Source organism: Dermacentor andersoni, chromosome 1 (assembly GCF_023375885.2).
Source record: "Dermacentor andersoni chromosome 1, qqDerAnde1_hic_scaffold, whole genome shotgun sequence".
Lineage (NCBI taxonomy): Eukaryota > Metazoa > Arthropoda > Arachnida > Ixodida > Ixodidae > Dermacentor > Dermacentor andersoni.
In genome coordinates this window covers 269,762,498-269,784,644 of record NC_092814.1, presented here as the reverse complement: position 1 = coordinate 269,784,644, position 22,147 = coordinate 269,762,498, and the positions used below count along the sequence as shown (strand labels likewise).

Genomic DNA, 22,147 nt, shown 5'->3' with positions numbered 1-22,147 from the left:
TCCACTCTGAGACACTCCACTCTACTCCACTACTGAGACAACTCCAGACCGGATCACTACCGAGCCCGGGACTGATGCATCGCATGTACCCCGAGACATACCCGACCGATAAGTGCAGAATCTGCCGGAGGAAGACGGCAGATTACACGCACATCTTGTGGGACTGCATAAACAATCCTGAAGAAGCAAGATCAAGAATGATCCCACCGCGGCTCGAGGCAGCCGCGAAGAGCTACGAATAAGACCAACAGCTGTGGGCCGTCCAGCAGGTCCTCGGGGCGCTTGAAAGGCAGGGACCCAGCGAGCCGGCAACGACCAGCGGAGACCCGCGCCGAGTAACGGCAACCTCGAAGATGACGTAGGCCCTCGTCGGGGCGTGCGAGCGCCCAACTGCAGGTACAAATAGAGTTTGCTCCAATCCAATCCAATCTGTTGAGATGGTAAGGCCTTGTGTGTGGAGATAGTCAGGTGCCTGTGTTGCTGCTTTCCGTAGCCTTGCGCGAACCTGCAGGCGAGTGACCGTTGATGTCCAGATGCAGATGTCGTCGGCGTAGATTGAGACACTCACTGTTTCCGGTAGGGATTCGGGCAGCCCAAGAAGTGCGAGGTTGAAAAGAATAGGGCTTAGAACACCGCCTTGGGGAACGCCTCGGCATGTGTAGTGGTTGGTATTCGGACCACCTTCCGTACGTCCGAACAAGGACCTTTGTGTCAAGTAGTTTCTGATCCATCGATATACTCGCCCTCCTAATTCAATTGTCAAAAGTGCGTCTAGAATGGTTTGATGGGAAACGTTGTCGTAAGCGCCTTTCACGTCAAGAAAGAGTGCTACTGATAATCGCCTCCGAGATTTTGGCTGTTCTACAGATGATACTAGATCGATGACACTGTCAATCGATAAACGACCTCGTCGAAATCCCGCCATAGAGTCAGGGTAAATTTTGTGGTATTCAAGGTAACATTCGAGACGCATGAGGATCATACGTTCCATGAGCTTCCCGACGCAGCTGGCAAGAGCTATAATCCGATAAGATGCCAGTTCGAGCGGTGTCTTTCCTACTTTTAGAAGCGGTACCAGGCGGCTGCGTTTCCATTCCTGTGAGACGACATCATCTTGCAATGACCTATTAAAAAGGCTGAGGAGTTCCCTTTGTGCTTCTTGACTTAGGTGGCGCAAAGCAGTATATGTTATGCCATCGGGCCCTGGTGGAGACGAACACCTACAGAGCGCCATAGCAGCTTCTGACTCTTCCATAGAGAATGAAGCGTCCATACTTGTATCTCGTGGACCGGGGATGTTGCTAAATCCATGTCAGCGACTAAAACTGTGCTGCCGGCAACTTTCGCACAAAATTCCTCTGTAACGTTTATCTCACGGTGGTTTTGATAGAGAGCAAGGGCATTGAAAGGGCGTCGTTGCTGGAGGTTTGAGCAAAGACCCCGTAGTGTATGCCATACACGGAACAATAGCTTGCGGGGGTCCAGTGACTCGCAAAAGCATTTCCATCTTTGATCCGCTAGCTTATTCATTCAGCGTTTTATCGTCTTCTGCATGCGCCGAGATTCTCTGAGGTCAAGAATTGACTTCGTGCGCCTGTACCTGCGTAAACAAGATTTGAATCATTGGCTCAAGGGGGAGGCGAAACATTGAAATAAAGCGTAGCGATCATTTTCTGATTCTAATACAGCATTCCAGACTACGATTTTCGACTTATCGGCGCACTGCAAAGATAAGAAATTGGCAAGCATTTCGATATCACATTACAATCAAGCTGATGCGGTCAGTGATACAGACACTCTATTATCGCTTATTGAAGATAAATTAAACCTTTGCTCAATGTTTGTTAAGATACCTGAAGGTTACGCTGGTGTAGACTCTGAATACGAAAGGCTCAGGGCTATACGCCGCAGAGCTGAAAGAAAATACCGACGAATAGGCCTTATTGAAGATTACCGAGAATGTCGAAATACGTACGATCGTATGGGTCAGCAGATGGAGCGCCTAGGTACAAAGCCCTGGCAGGAATTCTGCACTTCACTTACTCCCTCTGCACCTGAATCAAAACTATAGAATGTTCTGCGCTCTTTGAATGGGTCAGTAACACACCAAGACCCATTCAGAGCTCTAGCTTTAGTCCAGAAAGTACCGGAAACGACCGTTGCGAACGAGTTCTGTCAGCTTCAAGGGGCGCTATAACGTAAAGCTATTCCAAACTTTTCTATTCTAATTCTGCAATCCGCCCTCCGCCATTGGTCAGAAACGTTTTGAACCACCCCCACCTCACCTGTCTGTCACGCGACGTCATGAAAACTGCGATATCTCCCCATCTGATATGACGTGTACACACTCATTATGCATGATTTGACCGAACAAAAGAAGAATAGTTATTTCTGATTCGAGGCCTCTTCGCCGTTAGCCCTCGGCTATTGGTCAAAAGTTTTCGGGCTGCACCCACTTCGCCTGCCTTGCACGCGACGTCATGAAACCGCAAAAACTCACCGCGTCAAAGTAACGTGAACGCTTTAAAGGTGCATTAATATGCTGAACAAAACTGAATTTTCTTCTGAATAGCAGCAGGCTGCCCCGTTCCGAAAGGAATAAAAGATGGCTGCCGCCGATCGCTCAGGCACTGGCTGCTCGCACCTGCAGGAGAGCATCGGTTTATTTGAGTATAATGAAACTTTTTGCGGGGCCGTGTAACGCTTTCGTGCACTTTCGGCACGTTTACGACCTCGTTCTGCCAATACTTCTTTGTTGAGGATCTGTTTTAGCGTCATTCTTAAGCTTCCGTTGGATGCCGCCACGCTTTTCGACCAGCCACCACAAACTAAGCAAGGGAAAACGGACCAATCGCAGACGCCGGCACCACCCTCTTCATCCGGTTGTCGGTTTTCAGTGCAGTGGCTCGGCCCCATCGAATCCCTCTCCGCTTGAGCGTGCTCCTCGCCTCTTGTCAGCCAATTAGATAAGACAAGCTGCGCAGTGTAGGCAATGTTAATCGTTTTTCAAGCAAGCAAAAGTGACCTCCTATGAACGAGGAGAGCGTTTGATTGGTCGGTTCACACAACCCTGCGGGTCAGCGCCGGATGCTTGCGTCGGCGTTTACGCAAATTTGACGTCAGGAGATTAGAATAAAAACATATTGGAATAGTTGTACGTTATAAGGCCCCTTATTACATGCCCAAGTGCAGCAGTAAACACACCTGAATACAGTAACTCTGTCGAAGAAGTCAAAGCATCGATCAAATTTTCTATCAATAGCCATCATCATGACCTATATCAGCCGTTTTCATTCGAAGAATTAAAGCACGCCCACGCTAGCGGCAAACATGCCGTAACGACGAACCGATCTCCAGTGGCGTAGAACGTCTGCCGCGCGAGAGGTGTCTAAAGTAGACGGCAGGTCGGCCGGAGCACCGCCCTCCGCACGAACGACGGGCCAATCGACGACCGCGAAGATGCGCGCCTCCGCCACCAGCGTCGCAAACATAGGCTAAGCTACTGCTGCAATAAAAATAATTTCCGCCAGATAAAGTGATGCGCAAATTGTACATTTTATGAAACACGATATCCACTGTCAAACGTTAATTAAACACGAACGAGAGCTCAGGTACTTGTCGAGCTCGGCTGCAGTGCGCGGCTACCGACGGCAGACGAGCGGCTCGGCTGTGCTAGCATCGCAGCCAGTGGCGGTGCCGTTAATGTTAGCGCATTTCCTTTTTTATGTATTATTATTGCGAAGAGAGAGAACGACGGCAAAAAAAATATTGCGACTTGTAAGCGTCGGTGATTCATTCCGAAGCGCCGTCAGCTTTCAAGTGAAGAGGAGAAGGCCTAGCGACGATATCGGCGCCGCAGAGCGATCAGCCGCGGTGAGGCTGCCGTCGGTGCCAGAGTGACCACTCTGAGCAGTCCTCGGTCGCTGATTCGAGTAATCTGACTCGAGTACTCAAGCCGTTCAACAAAAGCTACAAGCTGGCCTAACACTAATTAATGATTTTTTGAAAAGCAGAGGTATGATTATTTCACATGATAAAACTGCTGTACTTTCTTTTACAAGGAAATGCCTCACGAGATTCCAGCTCGTGCTAGGCTCTCATCGTCTGCAACTTGTGTGGCAACACAAATTCTTGGTTATTGTCATAGACAGTCGGCTAACATGGGCTCCCCAAATAAAAGCATTAGAGGAGAAAGTCAACTCCCTAATCAACATTCTTCGTCGATTTGCTGGAGTGAGATGGGGTAGCTCAACCTCTTCCTTACTACGCATTCAGTCGGCAATCATTAGGCAAAGAATAACATACTCTGCTCCTATGCTACATGGCATATCCTCTAATCTAGAGGAAACAATTGAAAGATTGCTGGCCAGAATGCTTCGCATATGTCTGGTTGTTCCGCGTGCATCTGGCAGTGTTTTGGTAATTGCCGAGTTCCGCCAACCAACTTTTCATGCATTAAGATTTACGGAAACTTCTCGTCGCTTTTTTAGTTTGGCTGCACAACACGCTAATGATCCACTATGCGAATACCTTCAGGATAGAACCGCTGTACGCATACATGAAGAAATACGGCGGTGCAAAAACTTACTGCCTGCTCACGAATATACTGGTCTACTTGCGCAACTCATCCCCCGTGGCGACTAGTAATTCCAGAAATAGTCACTTCAATTCCTGGAGTAGGTCGCAAATGTGATATGCCCGTAGTTGCGTTAAAGCAATTAACTTTATCACATCTTTACACGAAGTACGTAGATCGCATTCACCTGTATACCGATGGATCAAGCTGGACACAAAGCTCCACATCTGCGTTTTATATACTTGCTTACCAAGTCACTGAGCACGTGCTGGTGGGCGAGTTGGTTATACATGATTGCAATGAAGGCGCCAAATAAAACAACGGACGAAGGAAGGCGACACGTGACAACCACGTAGGCGCACTAACAACTGAGCGTTTTATTTCTTCACACAGGAATAAATTGCTGCTGGCATTTCTTGACACAGGAATAAATTGCTGCTGCCATTTCTTGACACAGGAATAAATAGCTGCTGTCATCTTCGCAGCAGCTATTTATTCCTGTGTCAAGAAATAAAACGCTCAGTTGTTAGTGCGCCTACGTGGTTGTCCCGTGTCGCCTTCCTTCGTCCGTTGTTTTATTTGGCGCCTTCGTTGTAATCATGCATACGAAGAGAAAAGAGCTGATCAACTTTGCCAATTTACAACGTTGACAACGGCAGAACTTTACGCAATGCTTTCGGCTATACGTTACATATGTCAGCAGTCAGAACCACTTCGCTGGGTAATTCTGAGTGACTCACAAGCCTCATTGCTTTGCTTAAATGAAATCAGCTTAAGAAAAGCAAACAGCACATTGACATACGGAATACAGTAGACATACGCCACAGCGAAAGATCTGCGACACGACATAACTTTCCAGTGGATTCCAAGTCACTGTGAAATCATATCAAATGTAACAGCTGATCACATGGCACATGCAGCACACCAAGAGAATTAATTAGCACTATACTTCCTCTAGCGGCGAGTGATGCGCGATGTCTATTGAACAAACTATGCGGTAGATTGTTCAAGGAAACTTGGTTCATAAATGATGCGCAGAACTCTCAATTATATAATACAGATCCTGGAAAAGAATTCAATATTCCGTTTAAAATTAGTCGATCTGTTGCAACAACACTTCATGGACTTCGACTAGGCACTGCCTCTACTAAAAGCTTCCTGTATAGGATAGGAAACACTAACTGTGCTACATGCTCGTGTGAAGAGGCTGAAGAAGACATAGAACACATTCTTCTACACTGTAAAAATCACGATGCTCTCCGCAAGAATCTCTCTAAAAACTACATGGCTTAGAGAGACGGCCACTATCGTTAGGAAAAATTTTCGGTCCATGGCCAGCAGAAAAAGTGCAAACAATCACTGCGCACGCCTTTGTACAATTTTTGGAGCAATCAAAAATATCACAGAAATACTAAGTCATACAACAGTTATTGCTCGCATTGTTATTATTAACAGGCACCCTTAATTACATGTTCTTTGTGTCTTCGCCTTCATATAGCAGTTGTATTTGTTGCATTTAGAGTGCGGCATTCAAGTGCCCAACATCTTTTGTGTGAACATCTTGGTTTTGTGAACATTTATGCGGCGTGAGCTCATGCGTTGCGTGTGAACATTTCGGTTTTGTGAGTACTTATGCTATGTGAAGCCTTCTGTTGCGCGAACATTTATTGATATTGCAGTACTGAGACTTAGTACGTGAATGTTCGTTCATGTGTTTATTTGTACACTTTGGTGATTGTTGAGAACTTTCCGACGATAACTATCACGTAAGAGAATAGGAGTAGCCACCGCCACACATAGGCACCAACCTCTCCTAAAATACATTTATTAAAGAAAAAGAAGTAAAAGGCAGAGAAGTTCACCAGATTAAGTTTCCGGTTGCCTACACTGCACAGGGGGATGGGGAAAGGGCAGAAAATATGAGAAAACAAGAGAAGATTAAAAGAAAGAACGCATCAATTCGCAGATTATATAGTTCCTAAATGAGTCCCGCTTCATTTCAACAGCACATTAGCACTTTCAAAGCACTTCGGGTCGATTTCGGCTGCTACCAGGGTTCAAGAATATGGTGCTTCCGAAAGAGGACGGTTGCCGGTCTTGTCGAGCGTGGTGCTGAGGACTTTTCTTAGAGCATTGAAATCACGACAATCACACAGAAGGTGCTCTACCGTCTATTTGCACCCGAAAACTTCACATTCTGTACTTGTGGCCATTTCGATGACGGAGGGGTACGCATTAATAAAAGCTGCTCCAAACTATAGGCGAAAAATGAGAGTTGCCTCCCGTCGTGGTAAGCCATGTGGAAGGCGGAGCTTCAGATGAGGAGCCAGGGAACAGAGTTGCTGGTTTTTAGATTCAGCCGAATTGCATTGGGCCAACGTAAGCTTGCGAGCAAGAAGCTTTGCCGCTCCGTCTGTTCTTGACGTCGGCATAGCGACGCAATAGCCACTGTTATGTAAAAATTAAATTAAATTGTAGGGTTTTACGTGCCAAGACCACTTTCTGATTATGAGGCACGCCGTAGTGGAGGACTCGGTAAATTTCGACCACCTGGGGATCTTTAACGTGCGCCTAAATCTAAGTACACGGGTGTTTTCGCATTTCGCCCCAATCGAAATGCGGCCGCCGTGGCCGGGATTCGATCCCGCGACCTCATGCTAGGCAGCCCAACACCATAGCCACTGAGCAACCACGGCGGGTCACTGTTATGTGAAGATCGAGCAGTTGCGTCTGCTTGTTCGTTTGAAAGGATACCACACTGACTTGACAACCATGGAAATTCGAAGCCATGTGCTTTCTCAACTGCCCGATGGTAAATTTCTCGTGTGTCAGCGACAAGTCGTTCGTGGGGTCCACGGCGTAACGCAGAGAGCAAACTCTGGATGGCGACCTTGAAATCGCAGAAGATTAATCATTTCTGGGACGTTTAAACGCACGCGCAACTATGCAGGCATTGCGAGGATGGAAAAGCTGCTCATTCACCGTTGCTGTCGGAACTCGGGATTTTCACCAAACATTGGTCAAACACGTTGGTCAAACTTGACCGTGTATTCGGTAAAGTGGCCGTGTTCAACTTTGAACATCGGAGAAAAGGGAAAGCTAGCCACATTGGGTAAGCAGAAGGTTCAGTGTTGGTGGTTTTTTTACTTGCCACTATGCAGGACAAAACTGGCAAGAACAGGTCACGTATACACAATCGTGTACACTGCGATTGCGCGAGCCACTCGCGATTCACTCTCGAAGTGCGAGTGGCCCACCGCACAGAATTTGCCTGGACGTCTCATCCTCGTTCAGTCCAGCGTTTGCTCAGCCTTCCAGTCTAGCTGGTGCTTTGCGAACACCCCGCCACAAACGCGGCTGTTCACCTTCTCATGTCAGTTCCACCCTACGTCCCCCTGCCACTGCCCCACCGTTCTCCTCTCCCTGCACTCATGTGCTCGCAGCGCGGTTACAACCTGCCGCAACTTTGCGGCTTTCTTCCGCCTCCACTCCAGTGTTGCCAACAAGAAATCAAAATACCCCTTAGTCGAGGCCGCGACAAACTTTAAAATCCGGGTTACGAGCACCAAAAATAATCGAAAAACCGGTTAAATACAGACAAGCAAAATCACGATCTGTATATGTTTCATTGCGTGTATGTAGAACGCGGTTGAAAAAGAACTTCACATGACGAAATTTTTTTTTGTACGTAATAAAATAAATATATAAATTCTTACTTTTATTAAGCCCATTTTTGTGAGACTAAAGCGCGGAAATGTGTTGTGAAAATTAATTACAAATATATGGCTTCATGAACTGCAATCACTGGCTGAAAAGCAGGTTAAACTAACGAGTGGTGATTAAAATGATGGAAAAATTTTCTCTCTTTCATCTTGGTGTGGTCGCCCGTCCTCAGTGTGTATTTGTTGGCTGGCATTGCTGGGTCTAGGGTCGGAGCCATCGCTGACGCCATAGGCCTCCATCGCACCGATCTTGCGAGCTACGTGCTCGGGCAGCGTGTAACTGAAGCAGCATTTATAATTTCTTGGGAGACCACCCGCACAGTAAGGATGTCACTTGTCAGCTCAGCGGAAATTTTCTTTCTTAACTTAGCTTTAATCATGTTTAGCTGGCTGAAAACATGCTCAATTCCTCTCACTTCCAAAGGGCCATGGATAAGCGACATGTTTCTGACACGTGAAGCAGCAATTATTCAAAAAAAAAGTTTTTGTATGGCCAAAAAAGAAGCAAGCATTACATGAAAACCGCTAAAAGAAAACCGTCGCCCGCAAAAGAACGAATGTTCCCGCTAGGAAGCACCGAAAGACGCTAAATTTAGCGGGAGAACCACTAGATTGTCAACATTGCTCCCTTATCGTCGCAGGCTGGCACCGTCTCAACTCCGGGGGGGAAAAACGTCATTTTTGGTTGTAGCGAATACCGGCTCTGCAAATAAAGGAATATCAGTGTCTAAATGTTCGTTCTAGAAATTAAAATTGGTAACGACACCGAGACGTGCCGCTCAATACGTTACACATGCACACGCAGGGACACGACACGACGTCAGCAGCCATATCTTGGTGCATCTACTTGCTGGGCCACAGCCTAGAAGCACAGAAGAAGGTACAGGACGAGATGGACCTCATATTCGCCTGCGACCGAGACCGCTATGCCACCGTAGCTGATCTCAAGGAGATGAAGTTCCTAGAATGCTGCATCAAGGTACTCTGCTGCACCCAGGTGTTTCCAGTCTCCTTTGAAATGCGTAGAACTGAGCTGCGACCTGACGGTATCTCACATTTTAATTATTTTTTTCTGTCTCGCTAAACTCGAGGACGCGAGCGGCGCCCACGCGAATGAAACTAACTAAAACACTCGGCCTAGAAATGGAAGTACAAAACATGGTAATTCGCTACAGCGGAGAGGAACAGGCGCTCAAGCAAGCAAGCAAGCGCACACACACACACACACACACCGGCCCTTATGCCACCGTATGAACATATACGAGTGTTTGAGGACGCAGTGAGAGGGGAAAACGAGGGGTAGTAATATGCTTCCGCATATGGGCAACATTCATATGATGAGGAATTACCACAGCAGTCTTAACTTGTCATTAAATACAGCTGTGTTTGATGCTTCGAAGTTCTTTGGTCAAGGCCATATTGGTGTTTGCTGAAGACCGCAGAATGTATAGCGTCACCCCCCCCCCCAACCCCCCCCCCTTTCGTTCTAAAATTTTTTTGGTGGCCATATATATGTTGTGCATATGTATGTTGTATGTTGTACATATGTACCGTACGTAAATGGTGTGCCGGAAAACCCGACTACGCTCTACCCCCTCTAACCGCCCCCCTTTTGCCTGCACAATTTTTCCTCGTGTGACAAAGTTATGGATACCACACTGATATCTTGTGCTTGCTGCGCTCGTATATGCGACGATATCTCCTGAGATATCTTGCATCTTCTATATAAACTATACTTCATTCTTATTTTTTATTTTACAGGAGAGTCTTCGATTGTTTCCTTCAGTGCCTATAATCGGTCGAGAGATATACAAAGAGTTCTGCATAAGTAAGTCCTTTCTTTTGTTTTTTCCTGATCTTACACAACTTCCAGTCGAGTTTTGTAACAACCACCTGGAAGTATGACTTTCCTGTGTTTCCAGGGCACGTCGGTTGGGCCGCTTCGCACCGGGAAAAGTGAAGCTTAAGATAGCTAAATTTTACAATGACAAAGAATTAAAGCCCGTGCTAAACCGTGGGTATAGGTTGGAAAACACAGAATTTGGCATGTTGCGTGATTGCTCAAAAGCAGTACGAGATGACCTACGAAAGCTGTGGCAGTTTAAAAAAAACAAGAAAACAAAGAAATATGGTGACCGTGTTCGCCTAGTTTTTTTATTAGCTCTTGGTCAACGGCGACACATGTATTTGGAACACGGAAGCAAACTGTGTAGTGCGTGTGTCACAGCATGTATCGGAATGAGAAGCCAAAGCTTCGTCGTCTGCAAATGTGGGAACTAGACAGCCTTTGCAACCACATACCCATAAAACTTCTACGAACACGTCATTTTTATACACTTACATTCGAAGTGTGATGTCGAGAAACGTGTCCCCTTCATCGCTCATTGATTCATACTCGGCATCTCTGGTTGTACCAGAAGGGAGACGTGGCTAAACGATACCATCTCCGATAACAAAATTTTTCTTTCCAAATCGGCACACATTTTTGGTTGTGATCGAGGCAACCGCAGATGAGGTGGCATGCTCATAGCTTTAAGAAAGGAATTCCTTGCGGTATCCAATTGTCATTCATTCATTCCTAGAGCCCACTTTAATTCCACTTCAATGTTCAAGCAGATATGTTATCATACGTTTGGTCCACCGCTTTCCAGATAAGAATGATGCATATTCAAGTGAGTTTCGAAGGGTTCTAAATGAAGTGCGCGTGCTTTTTCCACGTTCTATTCATATCATTGGCGGTGATTTTAATTTCTCCGTTATTAACTGGACAGCTGAATCTGTTGCAGCTGTTCACACTGATGATTTCCTTCATGAATGTCTAGACTATACGTTATCTTAACTCGTTACTTTCCTAACCCGTTCACCATGCACGTCGGCCAGTATTCCAGATCTCAACTTGACGAGTGATCGTCTAATCGGTTCCGATATCACTCACCTTGACGGTATGTGTGCTCACGCATTTATAACAGGCCTGCTTAACTACACGATAACAAAAAATTTAAAAATACATTATGGAGTTTTACGTGCCAAAACCACTTTCTGATTATGAGGCACGCCGTAGTGGAGGACTCCGGAAATTTCGATCACCTGGGGTTGTTTAACGTGCACCTAAATTTAGGTACACGGATGTTTTCGCATTTCGCCCCCATCGAAATGCGGCCGCCGTGGCCGCGATTCGATCCCGCGACTTCATGCTCAACATCCCAACACCAGAGCCACTGAGCAACCGCGGCGGGTTACACGATAACAAAGAAAAATAACTCAACTAAACCCACTAGACACTACAGTATATCGGGCCAACGTTACAGGGATTAACTTTGAATTATTCACCTTCGCAGACACCTTCATGGATACATATTCCATTCGAAATATATATATTGAAGTGAATTGAGTTATGTTTAGAGACACCTTTGGAAATCTTATCAAACCGTGCGTCCTTGTTTTTAGCATTAGATGCAATAATACTACTCCTTGATTCAATGAACGCTTGCCGCGCCTCAATAATAAAAAGAAACGGCTTTACAGAACGGCGTATAAAGTAGATAAAGATTCCGAGACATGGCAAATATATAAAATATGCGACAATGAATACCCATCGCTGCATAAATGCAAAGGTTGGCACTTCTAAGTCTTGATTTAGTATCCTTAAATACGAATAACCCTGGACGATTCTGGCACATAATAAGTCGCTGTTTTCAGCCTGACATAATCCTAACTAATTCTACGTAGTTCCCGAGTTACAGTGTGCACAGTTACGAAGTGACGCGTTTTGTTCAGTCTTCACCTGCAAAAAGGTCGCTACATGCCCTGATTTGCCCGCACGATCCGACTTCAGCATGTCTGAAATCGTTAGTAAAGAGTCGGGCATTCTTACTTTACTATACACACTAAAAAGTTCAAGTGAATCGGATTACAACGGATTTAATAGCAAGATTCTCAATAATGCGTCACACTGTCTCTCTCGGGTAGTGTCCGCAATATTCACGCAATACCTTTCCACTGGTTCTATTTCTCAAGACTGGCGAATAGGTAAGATCATCCCAATTAATAAATCAGGCGGGCGTTTCTCACCCCTTAACTACCGACCACTGTGATTAACCAGCACCATTTGCAAATTTATGAACACATTGTTGATTCGCAAGTCACCAACTATCTCGATGATAACAGTTTAATATTTGAATGCCAGCTCGACTTTAGAAAATGCTGCTCTTGTGACACAGCTCGCTGGATTTCTTGACGACATCCATTCATTTATTGAAACCGGATTCCAGGTTGACGCAATATTCCTAGACTTCGCCGAAGCTTTCGATCGTGAGCCTCATTCAAGACACCTGGCTAAACTTTCAGGAGTTAACATTCATCCCCATGTTTTATGGTGGATAACTGATTGCCTAGCATCTAGACTACAGTACACCTCTGCTAACATTTCTTATTCAACCTTTCGTCAAAGGACCCGCCTTGGTTGCTTAGTGGCTACGGCGTTGTACTGCTAAGCACGTGGTCGCGGGATCGAATCCCGGCCACGGGGGCGGCATTTCGGTGGGGGCGAAATGCGAAAACACCCGTCTACATAGATTTAGGTGCACGTTAAAGAACGCCAGGTGGTCCAAATTTCGAGAGTCCCCCACTATGGCGTGCCTCATAATCAGATCGGGGCTTTGGCACGTAAAACCCGATAATATCTTTTAACCTTTCCTCACCTCACGACCGGAGTGTCACAGAGGAGCGTGTCTGTACCGTTACTTTTCCTTGTGTATATTAATGACTTGCCTAACGTTGTTTATTCCCGCATTAAACTTTTTGCGGATGATTGTGTACTTTATCGTAACATATCTTGTTATAACGATCATGTAGCTCTTTAAAATGAGTTATACGCAGTTAACACATGGTGTAAGTCATGGTTAATGCTCCTAAATCTTACTAAAACTAAATGTATGCATTTTACCAACCCAGCCTTCCGAGTCTCCAGTTCGTATCATTTATAACTCAGTAGTGTGCAACTCCTTTCAACCTATAGGTAACTAGGCGTTCATTTACATTAAGACTAACCTGTTACCGTCACATTTACTCCACCCTCGCAGTTGCTAATCATTCTTTGGGCACCATCACATGCAACCTAAACCACGCTCCTGTAAACATACGTAAACTTACTTGCACTCCACTAATCTGCCCGAAGCTCGAATACGCATGTGGAATGGGGGTTCTGGGTCAGGCATACATCGTCAACGACATAATATCTGTGCAAAATGGGATACTCACTTCATCTTCTCTGACTATTCATCCTACACTAGCGTTTAATCATTAAAAGCACGTGCCGATTCATAAGCGCTATCTCTTCGCCGCAAACCAAAACGTCTTTGCCTCCTTCACAAACTTTATCACCATGCTTCTTGTCACTAAGATTGCTTTCAGTCACCGCTGTCATCTTTTCACGCCGGTATCACCACTTCGAAATCAAGCGCATCGCCTGTCACATGTTACATTATACACATTCTTTAATGCCCCGCACCATCATTGAACATAACGGCTTGCCCTCTGTAATTGCCACTGAAACTGACCCTGTAAACTTTCACGACATGCTACGCTCTGTCTTTTAGTTGCCTTTTTATTATTGTTTTGTTGGTTGTGAGTTACTAGCAAATGCTTCTTTTAATACTGTACACTATGTTAGCATCCATATTTTCCCCCCATATGATTGTGCACCATCCATTACTTTTTTTTGTATATTTTACATTTTCTTTCTTATTAGCTAAACTGTGTTAACATACTTTTGTCCTATACTTCATCCTATTGCTTCTTGCGACTACTTCTTTGTAATCGCGTTTATGTTTGTACTGCCGCCCTCCCGCCTCCCCTGCCGCTTTTCGTATTACCCTCGGCTTAGGTCCTTTAGGCGTACTTTGAATAAATTAATAGCCATTGAAAAGTGGCCAAAGAACAGAGATACATTTGCCAGCGAAGAGATTGACGTCACCACCGTAAAAGCCGAATAGTCCACGACCTTTACGCCACATGAACAAAGGAACTATTTCTGAAGAAAGAATAAAATATAGGGGGTGCTCTACCGTGCAAATATTGATCCAATGCAAGTTGCGCACTATTTGCTCTTTGCGGAAGATATACCTACAGCCATGTTCAGTTTCAAACGTAACATAGAAAAAGCATTCAAGCATCAATTATCCCACAAGGCCCATTCGCTGGAACACATTGATCCATAAAGGAGTTTCAAACACAGTAGCCAGGTAACAAGATAATCAAAGCAACAAGATGACAGATATATTCAGGAGTGAAATTTCCTTGGAAGGAAATTGGGACACACGGTCGCCAACGAGCACCACCGAGCTCAACCTACCCGTTCCTATGCCGCCTTAGGCGCGTTGCTAAGAGCCTGTGAGGCCGTGCAAAGTTTAGAGATGGCTGTCAGCCTTCGGCTCCAGAGAAATTCATCACTGAGGAATAAGGTGGTGCTTACGCAAATAAACATGCGCGGCCATGCCTCACATATGAGCGATACGCTACGGCGGCCAGGCTGATCAGTTGCTTCAAGGCGCGCAACGGGTGTAGGAAACGCCTGGGGCATCCAAGGATGTGGCAGTTGGCTCAACACGCTTGTTGGCGGCGGTCCGGCCTAATCCGTTGTGAAGTAAACTTTACTACGTGATAAGCGAGTTCCACCAAGCAGGTCTGAGTTCGAACATGACAGGTATGCAGAGAAGTGTGAACATTTCTTTTTGAAACAACAGTTGCATAAAATCTTTTAATTTGAACAAAATTTGAAGGCACTTACGCATTTCAAAAGAAAGCGAGGGATTCCCTCTCATACTTTGATTGCTGCGTTCATATAGGAGATTGTGGCCAAGTACTGCACCAGGGTGGCCAATCCTGCTCTGGTGAGGGAGTGTGTTACCGGTTCTGGTCACCGGGATCAGGCCACACTCCAGGCATAGTGACCGGGGTTGTTGGAGAAGTATGGGAGAGGCCTTTGCCCTGCAGTGGGCGTAACCAGGCTGCTGATGATGATGATGATAATGATGATGATGATGATCCCTCTCACACTACACAGCAATAAAAAGTGCGAACAATATGCACAGAATGCACAGTTATGCACTCCATCTTGCAAGCAAAGCATGTATTCCGGTGAGATGAGGATCGATAGAGGCTCACCTATGTCGGCAATTTCTTGTGCATGGGCCTTAACTGCGTTTGCAGGCAACTGTTATTGTATTATTTAAAGATCAGCGGACCAACCTTCTGATTTCTTTCTCGTATCAGACGGTCGAGTGGTGCCGGAAGGCTCGATCGTGATCATCTTCTCGTACATGCTTCATCGAGATCCGAAGACCTTCCCGCAACCGGAAGAGTTTCGGCCTGAGCGCTTCCTGCCGGAGAACACCCTGGGAAGGCATCCATTTGCCTATGTGCCGTTTTCAGCTGGACCTCGGAATTGCATTGGTGAGTGCCCAGTTGACCGTTTGGTTAGACCGCAGTCAAAACTCACAGTGAGCAAAAATAGGTTTTCTTCACAAGTGTTTCGTTGACTAAGTAATCAAGCCATTAATTATATAATTGTGAGAATAATAGAAAAGGTTGTCGCCGGCCTTCCATGGGATGGACTAGAATAGAATGCCAGGCGAGCGAAATGGCAATAGCAAGCATGCATTACTTCGAGTCTGCTATGCAGACCCTAAGAAAGAAGAGTAGCTTCTTAGCCCGCAGACGACAGATCTTCCTTAAGCCAGCTTTCTATGCTGAAGTGTTACCCTGAAGGTCCTGGAGTGATCAGGAAATGAATTCAGCGCCTGTTGGTTGCCTTCCGTCAAGACCGGAGTTGATGGACGCTTGCTTAAGCCTAACGTTCCCAACGTAAGCGATGCTCAAACAAAACAATATCCGGCCAAGCACTCCAGGCTAAACTCGTCAGCTTCAACACCACCAGTACCATAGAAGGCTGCCTTGCTCGCAGAGCATGATGGTTAAAACGGGTATATGCAGCAAATTGTTCTTTATGAGAACACAAACGACATAGCAAACAGAAAAAAACAGGGGAACTATCTACTAATAAGTGTGCGTGAGTGTTTCATTTTCTTTTTATACGTTATAATTCACACTGTTCGAATATTACAAAGTAGAGACATGGGTTATCTGACTGTACATATTAACTGCTATCGTCCATTGCTCGATGCTTCTACTACTTCTAAAAAAAAGAAACGCTGGCAAGTATTCTAGCTGTTTGACCAGAGTGGTTGCTATGTGAAAGTAAGGCAGGTTTTATTGCGAACGCTTTCAGAGAGCATGAGATTGTGTTCCTTCCTTGCCTGAGAAGTGCTGCATTTACCTCTCCATATCCTCACCTCGCAGGCCAGCGGTTCGCGCTCATGGAAGAGAAGATTGTGCTGTCCAACTTGTTCCGGCGGTTCAGCGTACGCTCGCTAGTGCCCCGCGACCAACTCAAGCTGGCTGGCGAGCTCGTGCTTCGAAACAAGACTGGCATCGAAGTCACGCTATCACCCCGACAAAACACCCACGCCGTGGAAAAACATGGATAGAGACAGAACATTTATCACCCTGCCTTCATCATCGCGCTTTTTTTTCTTTTCATGTTTTAGATCTGTACAGAATTATGCGTCCTAACTGTGTGTGTATGGCGGAAGGCAAGAACCTGGGCACAAGTTTATTCATGTACTCATAAGTCTGTGATGTTGCGCAGCAGCGGGCTGATGCGCATGCGCGGTGTGGGTGTCAGAAACCCACAGTTAGAACCAAACGCACCGTGCAAGCGCTCAAATGTCCACTGGTACGTTATGTGCTCAAAGTGATGAAGTCAAAACGACAGCGATTAATAAGGGCGCGATCCTAGTTGCGCACTTCAGTTTCAGACATGCGTCCAGAGACATGACGATTTCTTCAGGAGAACATTTTTGAAAGCGCCGTGGCCAACGATCAGGGATCCCGCGCATGATCAGGCGTGACGATGTCCACTCATGTTACTGCTGCTTTGCAACTTTCGATCTTTCACATCCATTCACCCTTTCTCAGTGCAAGGTAACGAACCGCGCTCTAGTCTGGTTAATCTCCTTGCCTTTCCCTTATCACTCCTCTCTCTCTTTCTCTCTCTCTCTCTCTATCTCTATCTATCTCTCTACGCAGGAGCGGCAGCGCAAATATTTTGCACGGCGCAACAAAGTTAGGCTCGAGGCAACTTGTACCTCAGTGAAGATAGCATGAGCCATTTCTGTTGAAAGTTTAAGCGCCACTGCACGGTTGACTACAGCTCTTTGTGGATCATGCAATCCCTTTGCTGCAAATGCTTTTTGCCGTTCAAGTACATGCACAATAAGAATGGCCCTCCTTCTATATTTTTGCGCGCACCACACTGACGCATGAGCGATAGCACGCGGAGCGACGTTTAAGTTTCTGACACAGTCACATACTCCTTCTAAAACCCTATGTACCATACTAAAATCCGAAAGGGGGCTGATAGATGGAGTGGTTGTCAGACGCTCACAATTAGAACCAAACGCGCGGTGTAAGCGCTCAAATGTCCAAGCGCAAGTTCTGTACTCAAAGTGATGCAGTGGTGTTCAAGAAAGCCTATACACCATTCTGAAGTACTCGCTGATGAATGAAGCAGTAAATACGAGACAAACGGAGAAGGCAGCAAAGCCAAGGCTTAGTTCAGAGGACTAAAACCTCTGAGATAACTCTAGCGCTAAGTTTTCAAAGGTGGGCTCTGAAGTGTCAGTTGTCTTTGTACCCAAACCTATGTGCATCAGAAGCCAACGCGTTCTGCACGAGTCCTCACTGAAAGGAAAGGATGTTGGAAATTGTTGTGCAGGACATCCGCATAATTATGGTTAATCACAATCGGAAGGAGAGCAAAAGTTGCGTTCTGGAAGATTCGCACACTCGTCTCTATTCACCAGGGAGCCCAAGTCTTCAAAACGAGGCTCCAAGTATTAGGAAATAGTACTATGGGAATGACAGACAGCTATAGACTACCACAAACTCAGGCTCTATATTGTAGTAGAGTAGAAATGGAAAATGCTGGAAGAAAGAAAGGAGAAATAAACAATGAAAAGTGCCTACAGGCACAAGAAAACACCCTACAATGCTCCTAGCTTGCAGTGCAATGGAAATACCTCTAAAAGGGGCAACTACGGCCGCTGGCATGAGTCGACACCAGCGTCCCACAGGATTAACAACTGCAGTGATTGTCCAAGCCCGCCTAACGCGGTAAGTGTGCGCTTTATTTTGCGCATTGATGCAGCGACAGTGGCGAGGGATATGTACAGACAAATGAGGCTACACTCCAGGGCTACCGTATTAACTCGGATAATGCTCGCAGCCCCCCATTTTTCATCAAGCATCACAAGTGGTGAGACTTCCGCCATTTCGTAAAGTATGTGAGTTACATGTGGGTAGCAAAATTCGGTATTGTGTGGCGCCTGCGTTGATGAACGTGTTTCGTCATCGTCTTTTGAGCCCTCAAGCGCATTCGCTGTGTATTGTATTTCTTCTGGTGGCTTCGCCTTGAGAGAAGTGGTTCTTGTGAGAAAGCAGGAAAGGCTGGCACTATCTTCTGCAACCCATGCGGCAGCATGGCTCAGCGCCAGCAGGGTGGGCGAGATGGGATTAAAAGAAAGAGAGGGTAGGAGGGAGAAAGGTAGAGGGTCGTCCCAGCAGCATCAGAGCAGCCCGGCCGGGAGGGCCCAGTGGGTTCGACCGGAGGAGTAGGCTGGAGGTAAACCGTATAGGAGGTGGCCCAGTAGAAGTGAAGTAGGGGCGATATGGAAGCGAACGGTAGTGGCGACGCCGACTCTGAATAGGTTAGGCCACATTCACTTTATTTATTCGCTTAGTGAACCCAGGTTCAGTTAGTGTTTGTAAATAAAGGGACGTCGCACTTTCGTCGCACGTGTGGAGCCTGTGCTCTTAATACAAAGGCAAGTGCTGTTTGGAAGTAATATTTTGCTTGAGCATTCAGTGGCTGGTGTGAGTGCACCATGTCCAGGTTTGACGTGCAGTCTGTTAACATTTGTATGCTCGTTGTTATGGCATAGGTATTTGTGCCAGAAAAAGTTGCTACATCAGCACATGTTCCTCGAAAACACATGAAGTTCGAAGCGTTCCGCCTGAAGGCACTGCGGTCTAAGAATGAAAACTTATTGCCCCGCATCCGAGTGATCACCTGTGCTGCATTGACACTACCAAGCAGACGCTATACCTTAGTACGACGACGCGTGTCAGTAACTGTGGCGAAGTTACTGTAGCTGCTTCGTATCATTCATAAGTACCATGCCAAAAATGAAAATTATTCGGCTGTGTTATCCTGCAGAGTCGGCTGGGTTGAAGGACACAGGTTTCTTGGTGAAAGCACAGCGTAATAGACTTGTGCCCAGGTGAATTTATACTCAGCGGCTGCGCGATCGATGCGTTACGCACCTCTCTAGACGCGTTGTGATGGGTTCTAAGGTAGACGTCCAGTTTAGTGTTATGTATTTCTCGACAGAAGAAAGGCTTTAATGCGACTTGTTTGATGCACCTTTGTTCGCATACTTGAGTCAAAAGAACACTTTACGCCTTTGAAGGTGTAAAACTAACTTGCATTTGCAATGTCTTCCTTCTCTGTACATAATTTCTTTCTTCTAGTGCGGGTACCCTTAGCACTGTAGCTTAGAGACTCCTACCAGTCGAGAAATATTGTTTCTGTCGCCTACGATGTCACACTATAGTGGACTTGCGGTCACTGCACCATGTTCGCACAAGAAACGCTGAAGCGCACGACAGCACACATTGTCTAAGAAACCACCGTTCAAGCTAAAACTAGTCCACTGTTATTTATCGTCAAGTTGCATGTTTAGATAGCAATGTTCGGCTTGATTGACTAGGTAGGCATATCATCGCCTGCCACTTCGTTTGTCTGAAATAGGAACAAAAACAAGCAACGGGTTGAAACAAAAGGAAAACAGCCACTCGCTCAATGTGGCCAAGCTAAGATAGCGACTAAACCGACTGTGCTTGCTCGACAGAGACAAATCCCAGTACAAGGTCCTAACCGTGGCGAGTTTGTTCCGCCCAACTTGATAAACTTTAACATCGAACCCTTCACAACGCGTAATAAACGTCAGCGGCGACCACGTCCGCATACATCTGCCGGGCGCCTTCCAAGGGAAGCACATAGATCTGGGGATTTTATTCACGCATTGTATTTTTTTTTCATCATGCAGGAAGAACAACTCATCGTCTAGTCAACGTGCCGCGCCATACAAGTCAGGGTTTCTCGCGTACACATGTTTGAACACGTTGGGGGTTGTTTTTCCAGTTTTGTGTGCACACTGCTTTCCTTCATCACAAGCAACGCATAATCATTCTTCCCACCACTGTAAGTGCCGTGGCTATCGCGATAATTGTACGGGCGTCTGCGCGTTGTTTCTTACTCTGTATTCTGTAGAAATAGCTGAGATATTCTGCCAAGAGAGGCAACGCATGTTCACTTTCAATTTCTCGTAATGACAGCCGTTGCACTGAAGTAGGTTTGTTCGAAGACGCGACCCTAAAACACAAACAAAGCAAGGTCATTGAGTCGCTAATGTACATTCACCACTACAATGCACAAAAGATCGCGGTGTTCGCAGTGTCGTGATGTGATCATCGACAATGTATCAAGGTGGCATCTGTCATCAACGCCTCTAAAGAAAAGCGAAGAAGAACGCGATGACTAAATGAGAAATTGTGCGCCTCTTTTTTGTTGTTCTAGCAGAAAGGAATACGCAGTGATTAATAAGAAGATACATCAAAGGCGGAGCTAGCTCAGCAGTAGCATTGGAGATTGCTCCGTACCTTGGAGCAATGTCTAAGGTACGGATGGAATGCGTTCGTCAACCGTTCGAAAAACGTGTGGAGTGCACCGAAAGTCAAGCTCTTGCCTAAGGGATGACAGAACGGGATTAACAAACCGAAAGTTTTGGGAGGCCTTTAGCGCTGATTGGAGGAAGTGTCTGCGTATTTCTTCTAGATTCACGATAGACCGAAACATGAACATTAATTGACAACAGCAATGCACGACGAATACGGCTGTTTCAGTACAAGCTCGCTTCACATTTTGTGGGATTTTGAAACAATTTGCCGGTTATAAGCTGAACATGAGTTGCAAATTGTATTGTATAAGCTAACGCAGTTCAGTTTTCATAAACACCGTTTCGAAACCACAATGAAAGCACTCTTACCGGCGTTTTTGATTGCTCACATTGCATTGATTTGTGTACTCTTCGCTTACTGTCTGCCGGGGAGCGCTCACATCTGGTTACAATCAAAATCGTGATCTTTCTATGCAAATATTGGCAGCGCAGTTTCTGTGAAGAATTGTTTCACGAAAGTCTGGCCGTCTTAGCCAGTCTTCTTTTTTTTTCATCTTCACGGTTCTCATCTCTTCCCGTTCCTTCTGTTCTGCGCGCGACCCTTATTCTTCATTGTACGCTCATATCCTATACTCCCGATTCCTTTCTGTGTGGTTCTGTAATAAACATGCCCCACACTGCTATATGTTGCTTTGAGGGAACAGTCCATCATATTACATCACTACTGACAACTGTCACTACATACCCCCATCCAAACACTCCACATCGACTCCCGGTAACTCGAGTCTGGTCTTGCAATCGCGTACTGCTGATAAACACGGTAGAGAAAAGTAATCAGGTCTAGGGTCAGCTGCAGCTACAAAATCTTTCTACCGCCACAACACCACGCTCTCGGAGCGGACATTGCCGTTATCTGAATAACTTTAATTGCGATGCAGACAATGTCGTCCTCGTCGAGTACAGTACAGACTCACCTAACACGGCCTCCGAAA

At 46.0% G+C, this 22,147-nt stretch overlaps 1 protein-coding gene across 1 annotated transcript in view; it reads left to right on the top strand.

Moving 5' to 3' along the window:
- Positions 1 to 21,838, top strand: part of LOC126548494 (cytochrome P450 4V2-like) — a 365,265-nt gene extending 343,427 nt beyond the window's left edge. Inside the window, exons 8-11 of the mRNA XM_055063137.1 lie at positions 9,104 to 9,277; positions 10,060 to 10,126; positions 15,571 to 15,750; positions 16,657 to 21,838. Coding sequence (XP_054919112.1) covers positions 9,104 to 9,277; positions 10,060 to 10,126; positions 15,571 to 15,750; positions 16,657 to 16,844 — 609 coding nt within the window. The 3' untranslated portion in view covers positions 16,845 to 21,838. The remainder of the gene's footprint in view (positions 1 to 9,103; positions 9,278 to 10,059; positions 10,127 to 15,570; positions 15,751 to 16,656) is intronic.
- The last annotated feature ends 309 nt before the right edge of the window (positions 21,839 to 22,147 follow it).